Source organism: Merops nubicus, unplaced genomic scaffold (assembly GCF_000691845.1).
Source record: "Merops nubicus isolate BGI_N331 unplaced genomic scaffold, ASM69184v1 scaffold5579, whole genome shotgun sequence".
NCBI classification, from domain to species: domain Eukaryota; kingdom Metazoa; phylum Chordata; class Aves; order Coraciiformes; family Meropidae; genus Merops; species Merops nubicus.
This window is the reverse complement of record NW_008630045.1, coordinates 18-9121: the sequence shown is the minus strand read 5'-3', so window position 1 is coordinate 9121 and position 9104 is coordinate 18. Positions and strand designations below refer to the sequence as shown.

General features: G+C 43.1%; 1 protein-coding gene across 1 annotated transcript in view; it reads right to left on the bottom strand.

Moving 5' to 3' along the window:
• Positions 1–5759, bottom strand: part of LOC103779502 (FERM, RhoGEF and pleckstrin domain-containing protein 2-like) — a gene marked incomplete at its 3' end in the record, with an annotated part of 25564 nt that extends 19805 nt beyond the window's left edge. Inside the window, exon 1 of the mRNA XM_008947126.1 lies at positions 5556–5759. Within this exon, the coding sequence (XP_008945374.1) occupies positions 5556–5759 (204 nt within the window). The remainder of the gene's footprint in view (positions 1–5555) is intronic.
• Between the last annotated feature and the right edge of the window lie 3345 nt (positions 5760–9104).

Sequence of the window (9104 nt, the reverse complement as noted above, 5' to 3'; positions counted from 1 at the left end):
ACACAGCTTCATGTTCCAGCCCTGCCAACCTGGGAACTTCTCTTGCCATGAAGAGTTGGGGAGCCCTTCCAATAGCCAGAAACCCCACACAGCACAGGCACTGTGTAGGCAGGCCTCCCAACCACACTGCAAGCAGAGTCAGCTCTTCTAGAGGTGGCTTCTTGCCCCACCTCCAAGTTCATGTGGAAGGGGGGGGCACCTGGTGGTGACCTCCTAGCCGTTCCCACCCTGGGTGAAAACCAGTCAGGAGGGTCTTTCTTGGCTGGCTGTAGACATCATCCATATGCCAACCCTCATTCAGGACTGAGGGTTTAACTCCAGCTCTTCAACATGATAAGAAAATTAGAAATTATGCAACCACCTTCATAAAAAACCTGAGCCATGCACAAAGAAACAACTGGCCTGGCAGAAATACAGAGAACAGGAAAAATCCTGACAAAATTAAAAAAAAAAAACAAACCAACACATTTTCCTTCATGCTCCGAGGCATGAGAACATTTGTGTTACCCTGACCCACAGAAAGAACCTCAGAGCACAGAGAGACTGCAAGATAAAACCAAAATCCCAGCACAAGTTAGTTGAAATCTAAGGCAAATTCAAACCAACATAAAGTTAACTCAGACTATTCATCTCTTTCTTTGAGAAACAAGTTACTTCATTATACTTCAGGAAAGAACAGATTTGTGTGCTCAAAGCAACCTGACAAAAAAGAGCATGAAAGAAAAAGTCCTAGTTTAAGTTTCCCCATTCAGTAAGCCAGGCAGGTAGATCCACCTGGTTTGGGTGAGTTCTAAGCACTGTACTATGATTTTATGACAGCTGTTACAGTGCTATAGAATTCATCCTCCACTAGGTGAAAAGACAGAAAAATTCTTCTATAACATCCAAGTATTTCTCACTCCCAAATTTTATTTCGTATTCAAGCAGAAGAAGAGGAAGTCCATGCAGCTTAAGAGGTGCCAAGTTTTACCCAGAGTTTGGTAATCTTGAAGCATAATTATCCAAACTCCTTTTTGCATGGCACTTCCTCATAGCCTAGGAGCATTAATCACATAAGAAAGCAAGCACACATCTCCTACATCAGGAACAACACATAGACCTAATATTAAACATCCTGTTATGGCAGCAATGACATTAAATGTCCTATAAGCTAGTGAAAAGAGAAAATTGGTCTGCCTACAGACCCCCCCAGAAATGCATTGCCTCAGAGAAAGCAGCTGGAAAATGTGGCAAGTTTGACCCCTTCCTTGTTGACTGAACTTGCTATTTCTCTTACTGGGATTTTAAGACAGAACCAGATTCTAACCTACCATCATTATCACTCTCCTGCCAACTATGCCATGCAAAAAGACCCCTTGTTTCCTCTAACCCAGGCCATACTTTATATCTTGGGCAGCCTGTAGGCCTGTCACTGTAATACACTACTCTTCCAACTCTGCCACAAATCAGTACAAAAGCTTTCAGCAAGTATAAATCACAACTTCCTATACCCTAAATTCCTACAGCCTAAGTCACCCTTCATTGCAGCATATTTTACTATCTTCCATAACCAGCAGTGGACAAGTATCATTTCATTAAGTGGTCATTTTGGAGAATTAGACCCAGCCCAGGCCCTTCTACTTAAGAATCTGCCATATTTTTAATGCTGATCAAAGGCCTCCAAGTTTAATGCCTTAAGAAAATCAGGAATGTTGGCAAAACTTCTATTATAAAACCCTGATTACTTTGAAACATGCCCAGGGTATGAATGAAATTGAATTTTTCAATCATTCCTCTAGTAGTCTGCAAAGGAACCCATTTGGACAGACTTAGCTTGTAGGGAAGAGGACAGGTACCCCATTATATGGCACATGCAAGATCTGAACTGACAAACTGGTTGTAAAAAGAGAAAAAAAACACAACTTGTGAAAATAGTTACTATTCCAGTCTAGCTTTGGATGGATGTGTTTCATTCTTTTTTCCTGTTTTTGAAGGGAAAGGGAAAAAGACAAATGTTTTCTACTGTTCAAAAAAAAAAATGAAAATTCAGTACTTCCTCATCCCCTAACATTCAAAACAGATTCTCTGAACTCTGTCCCAGTGTACTTTAAAGAATAGTTCCCTCTTACCAATTAACAAAATTCTGAGTTGGAAAGGAAAGGGAAAAAGACAAATGTTTTCTAGTGTTCAAAAAAAATGAAAATTCAGTACTTCCTCATCCCCTAACATTCAAAACAGATTCTCTGAACTCTGTCCCAGTGTACTTTAAAGAATAGTTCCCTCTTACCAATTAACAAAATTCTGAGTTGGAAAGAAAACCTTACAGTGCAGATGGTGAGAGCTAAAAGAGACAGTGCATTTCAGACAAAAGGCAGTGGAATGTAGCTACACTGAACTTTTAAAAAATTGTTCTAGATACAACAATAAGATGAAGGAAAGACTGGTTTTGCTCTCATTCCATCCATTATGCCATTTTGCCAGTCTCTTTTCTTGCCATTTAGCAAGTTAAAAACCCCAAATGACAAGGAAGAGCTACCAAATGGGAGTATTCACCAACACCTGCCAGGGGATGAGCAAGGGGTTTAAATACATCTTGGTGAAAGAAGGGGAAAAACAAGGAAAAACCACATGGATTTAATTGTTCCTGCAGCTACTCTGCTACCCAGTACAGTTAAAATTGCTGATGTAGCTCATTTTAGGCAGCTTCATAAGCAAGGCAGTAAAAAGGGCTCCTGCATCAGCTTCCCTGCTACATTGCAAAGCAAGGCCCCTTCCCAGAAGCTCAGCACTGTGCCTGGCTTCTCTCTTTCACCAATATGCCACTTTTCTCAGTCAAAAGTTATTTGCCATAGTTCTTAAAGACAGAAAGGAAAGTTATTTGAACTGGCAACAAAAAGGGACCAAAATGCCTTTTGCCATAGGCTACAGCTCCATTTGAAGGCAGTGCCTAATGCACCTATGAGAGAGGCCTCAATGTCCCACTATACTGAAAAATTATTGCTGACCTGAATCAATAAACACAAACCCCATAAAGCAAGTAAGGAAGACAACACCACCTCTCATTTCCACAGTCAGTGAAAAAACACTGCAAAAGTAAAGAGGAGTGGGCAAGCAGCACTGCACTGAGGGCCTCAGTCCCTGTAGGGAGGCTGTTCAATCATTAATTTCTCTCACTGCTTTAAAAAAAACAATAATCCATGCTAGCCCACACCACCTACTCAGCAAATGTGCCTGACTCTTCTTAATTCTTCCCCTCAATCCCCAGGTGAAAAATTTCACTTTTCCCTCATAAACAGCAGCAGCACTTACTGCTATCCCACCAGCCCACCAAACAAATTAGAAGGCAGAGAGTTATAACTTAATTCCTCAGCCCTCTTTGCTATCATTTGCTACCTCATTTTGACAAAAACAAAAGGAAATGTAGGCAGTGTAAGATTCATGCCACAGCTGATGATTATGAACCTTTCTGTACTCGACACCCTACAGGTGGACAAAGAATAATCCCTTTTCCTCACTACTTATGACACCAGGCAAGTTTCTAAGTTGTTCAGTTCCAACTGGCCTTCAAAAGAATAGTATGATACTAACTATAGCAGCAAGATGCCAGCTGCCCAAATCCAGATGTTTCTATAGATATCACAACCAGGGTGTGCTTTCCAGCTAAAAAGAGAAAACCAAGACAGTTCCTAACTATGAGAAACCTCTCATCATGATGGGAAACAAACAACAACAAAGGTACTGCTTCGTGGCCTAGTTAAGGGACAGAGCCAAGCACTTTCATGCAGGAGACCACACATAGAGCCCTGAAGGACCCTGAAAGCAGAGAGGAGCAACCTATGTTTGAAGCTACAAAGAAGGAGCCAGGCTGCAGCTGCTGCTGGGAACAATGACCAAGCAGGTTGACTCTCACTGCAACATGTGAAACAGGCACCTGTGCAGCGAGACAGGAGAGGCTAAAGCCAACAAGAAAGAAGGTGTGAAATGAGGGGGTCCTAGAAGGCATGAGGTTTAGCTGTTTAGTTAAACAGTACCACCCTAGAGATTGTACAGCATGCCTGCAGGAGATGGCATGCTACAGGAAAGGAAGGAATCAGAGGTGAAAGGAAGAGACTCCAGTATGTGTCACAGTGGTAAAAAAAGAAAAATCCAGTGAGGAATTTATGGTTTTCACGTATGAAGTTTCATGTTGACATAAACACCAAAAACAAGTCTCATCAGGCAAAGGCTGATTTATTTTTTTTTTTTTTAGAGTTGAGAGACTGACAAGAATTTAGACATCAAGAACTGAGCCACAGGTGAATTTGCATTTGGTGGTAAAATTAACAACAAAGTGCAGTAGGACAAGACAAGGGGATTAACGATGGAGCTAAACTGGGCCTGCAATGGAAGCCTGAGAGCAAAGAAGGTAACTGGAAAGAGATACAGCCAAGACTGTTCCAGTAGGCAAAGGATAATCAGGTCAGGACAGTTTCAAAAAACAAGGTATTGTGAAAGTAGTAACCCATACTGAAGATAGATGAGAAGTGAATGGAACCCAAGGAGGGTACTGGGAGGTTAGAGCACAGTGGAAAAGCGACCACAGAGCCACACGAGCACCAACCAGTCTGAAGGTAAAAAAGGATTCTGAGGTTGTCAGAGGTGAGCACAGTCAAAGGACTTTCCCCTCAGCAGTAGATCAAAGGCAGTAAAGCAGGCTCTGTTTCAGAAAAAGCTAGATAAAAGTTAGAAAGGAAGATGAAGAGCCCAATGTTACTGGGGAAAGTGGAAGATTTGCATGAGAAAAGTAGACAAAGGATAAATATGACAAGGAAGAGAAGGAAACTATCTATGCTAATACACAGGAGATTTCTGGTCACTGACTTCACATAATAAAGCCAGAACTAGGATTTATAAATTCTTTCTTGATTTTAACAGCTTACAGCAGATTTGCATCAATTTCCAGAACTACAGGGTTGAGAGGGTTGCTTGGTTTTCTCTCACTTTTTTTTTTATGTTAAGAATGAGACAAGGACTTGAAGAACAAAAATTTTTCAGTTTAAATGCAGAACCACCCCAAACTGAGCACAGTTTGTATTTCTTAAGGCTGATTTCTCTAAATGCTAAACAAGCATGCTTTTAATGAGAAAATTTCAGAAACACTGTCACCCTTCTGGTGCCTCTCTCCCAAAGTGTGGCAACAGGCAAAAACTTTCAAGTGGGAGCAAGTTTACTTGAAGGTGATACAAATCATTAAAATAATTAATAAAAAGTAGTGACTAAAAAAAAATTGCTCTTCTGTTGTCCCAGCTCTGAAATCAACAATGCCCCAAGTGGCTCAGAAAGAGACAACAGCTTGGCAGAAGATAGTTGGTGTCCCCCCAAAGCAAGTAACAGGTAAAGGCTCTTGGTATTTAAAGTCTGTTAAAAACACAGAACATCTCTTATAAAGATTTTTAAAAACTCATTTAATTACTTACAAATAGGCAAAATCCCTAAGGAATCTGCAATCAGATACTGCCTGAAAACTTCCCAGCTTCGGCGAGCTTCACATTACCAGCAGCCAAGTGCACTTGAAATGAGGTTTAAAGTTCTCTTACCTCAATGTCAAGGACTTCCACCGTGTTGTCCAGCATCTTTATTTTGACTGGTAGGTCACACTCGTGCATTTTGGCAGGCAGTGATGCCATTGCAGTGGAGAGGTTCTGCCCTGGCTCCAGGGTGCTCACTCCCATGGTCTTCTGGACACCCAAACGGGAGCCAGGAGTCTGCAAGACTCTGTATGTTCCTTCTATCTCTCCCATCTTTCAACAGTGAGCAGAGTCTAAAGGAACCTGGAAGAAAATTGAGGATTACAGCCTGAAAGACAGTTTTCCACCAATATCCTATGTGAAAACACTACCCACCAAGGCACAATCACACACAAAGTCTTTATCTAATGTTCTTCATCCTGCTATCAAAACGAATAATAAAACTGATCAAACCTTGTTCAAAAATCCAGCTGCTGGGGAGAAAAATTAGTGGCAAACCCCCCCCCCAGCTATTCCAAAATGTGATTAGGAAATAGGACACTTGTGGCCCTCAGCTCTCCTTATACACTGACACAGTTTGGTAGCATGTGCTTAATTTGACATGGAGTTAAAAAACAAACCTGCACACCCCTCCCCTGCCCTCCTGTGCCACGGGAGCAGCAGCAAGATCTGCAGGGGGGCTGCAGGAATCCACAGCACGTGTGCTCAGGATGCAGTGCTCCCAACAAAGCTCTGTGCTCATTGCTGGGACCAAGTATTTGGCCACAAGGTACAAGGGGCCCAGCAGAGACACAAACACAAACACGTTGGCTCCTCAGAGCTCCTGGCTACGTTTCCCAAAGACCACGCTGCATCTGAACAATTGGAAGTATGTGAAGACTGAGGCTAGGACAGCCCTCGCAGGGCCACCACATTAAAAAAAATATCCATGAAGTGTTAGATTATTGTTTGGTAATAAACATAAAATCGTTTTGTCTAAAAAGCAGAGAGGCAGATCATGAAAACATTCCTTTGTCCCTCTATGCTTTGAGTAGGTAGGCAGCCTGCTCTGTGGATTTAAACAGAGCCAGCCTGATGTGCTGTTAAAAATCCACATGTGGGGGTTAAGTTTTAATCCTTGTGCACGCTGAGATTGGTGAAACATCTTCCCAGCTTGCAGACTGGTGGTTTTCAACATTATGGGGTTTTTGTTTTTATACTTGCAGGGTGCTGTACAGATAAACTTGTCTCAAAAAAGAAGCCAAATGCCTCCTACCTCATTATGCCCACCACAAGGCTTGTTTGGCTCAGCAGTCTCTCAGAGCCCTGTCTGAGCAACACAACTCGAGACTGCTGCAGAGATACCTCCAGCTTCCTAGCTGATACCACGCACAATGAGAAAGCAGGAGAAGAACTATTTCAACCTTAAAAGTCTGTGTGTGCTGCCCAAGTGCCCCACCTACCAGTTTTAGAAACTTCTTGCTCATTTGTCCCTTTTCTCAGACAGTTTTGTGCATATCCTTTCATTGAACTTCCCAGTTTGTACGGCCACAGAACCAAGGAGAAAATCTTTTAGGTCACAAATTTTAAAGCCACCACCATAGCAAAAATCAGCAGAGACAGCTGCTTAGGTTACAGCTCTAACTGCTAACCTGAAGAGAAATTAACTTGCTGTCATCTACATCCCCTTGATACTCTGTCCCTTATAACCATATGGTAAGACTTTGCTACTGCCATTCAAAAGACTACAATCAACCCAAGTTGCCCAGAATCAGTTACACTTCTCACAATGCCATTTATGAGATAATTACTCTTAAAATTAGCACACTGTGAAAGCACTCAACTCACCCCATTCTGAATAAACAGCTACTGGCTGGGACAGGCCTTGAGTAACTCAAAAGGAAAAAGATGTGAGGGTTAACAGCTGAGGAGGCAGTGCATGGAGCAGCCTCCCCTCTGGCTGCAGCCAGATGGTTCCTGAAGGCAAAGCAGGCAGGCTTTCCTGGACTAAATGAGGAGCTTCTAGGTACTTTTACTAGCTTTGTTTACGAGCCAGGAGAGACCAAAGTCATGTCAAACAAACTGCAGATGTCAGAGTCCTTCCTCACAGGTATTAACAGGAAAAGTGAATTCAACAGGGCTTGGCCTTGCGTCTTGCTGATGACACATTCCTAAATATACTGACTTCTAGAGCAGTCCCCAGCTAGCATATGTTCAGATTTTATAGCTCTAACAACCATCTAAGCAGAAAATATAATGGGCAGAGAAGCAGTGCCCTGCCTACTGTGTGCCAGTCGTGAGCATCTCCCCATGCCACATCCAGCTCCCTCCTGATGCATGCTACTAAGGACATGATAACTATTAAAAATCCACAAATACCCTTGTCTGCTTCAACTGCCTCAAAAAATCAAGTGTGAGGAGTATAAGTCAAGTATTATTTCCAGTTTCCTTTCATCACCAATTATAGTTACATATCATGCTTTACACAAGCTGTCTACATGTGACACTTTTTAACAAAAAATGTTGTGCCATGACTTCGGAAGCATTTCAGAGAAGCTGACTAAATGAAAGGCAGAGGAAGAAGGAAGACTGAGGTCTGAGACAGGCTGCAAGCATGGTGGAGACAGAGCAGAGAAAGTATCCAACAGCACTGAGAGTCTCCCACCACAGGCAAGCCAGGACAAGATCTCATTTATCACCTCACTAACACAAAACTAAAATCTAATATTACCACAACATTAGAATCACAGAATTGCTTAGGTTGGAAAAGACCTTTAAGAGCATCAAGTCCAACTGTGAACCTAATACTATATTAACATAATATTAGGGGTTCTAAGAAAATAAATCTTCCTTGCATTCATTCCCCCTAAACTTCTTTGCACTGAGTGCTTATCCTGATAAACCAGGACCAGACATCAAAGATAAACCAACTCACTGATCACGGTGACAGAATGACTGTCACTCTCAGCCCCACATGAAGGAGTAGGTAGAATGAAACTTAAAAAATTTAGGTAGCCATGTCCATCCTGTTGCCTTTTTAAAACAGATTGCAAGTCAGAAGGAATTTTTTCTTCTACTTTGATGGAATAAAGTTAGTTTTCAGAAGCAAGACAGCATTTTTCAGCTAGCAGCAAATCCAGAAAGGCAGCTTACACCTGGGCATATACCTGCTTAAGATACCAAGGGCTTTCAAACGAACTGCTCGAAGTACTGTGTCTTTTGCTCAGCAACCGAGTCACCACCATGCACCATCCCTCGCCTATGCAAACGGCTGGTCTGAAGTAATGCCAGCGCCAGAGCTCCCCAGCGGAGGAGGGTGATCCCAGCCTCCCGCAGGAAGGGGTCCCCACGGGATCCCCAACATCTGCGCGCCACGGGAGCCCGCCTGGAGCGACAAGGATGCACCCTCAGCAGGCGCTCTCAAAACACGACCCTTCAGTCCACTAGAAACAAACTTTCCTCTCTTCACTTTTGCCCTACACCAAGGTGGCACCAATGAACGCGTCAGGAATCCCAACGCAGCCAAGAGGGCCGGAGAGCAGGAGCGCCGCAGCCGCCCCAGCACAGCCCGCTCTCCCAAACCCGGAGCCCCCCTCTCGCTCCAGACACCGACCCCCCAGCTGTACTGCTGCGGCCGGC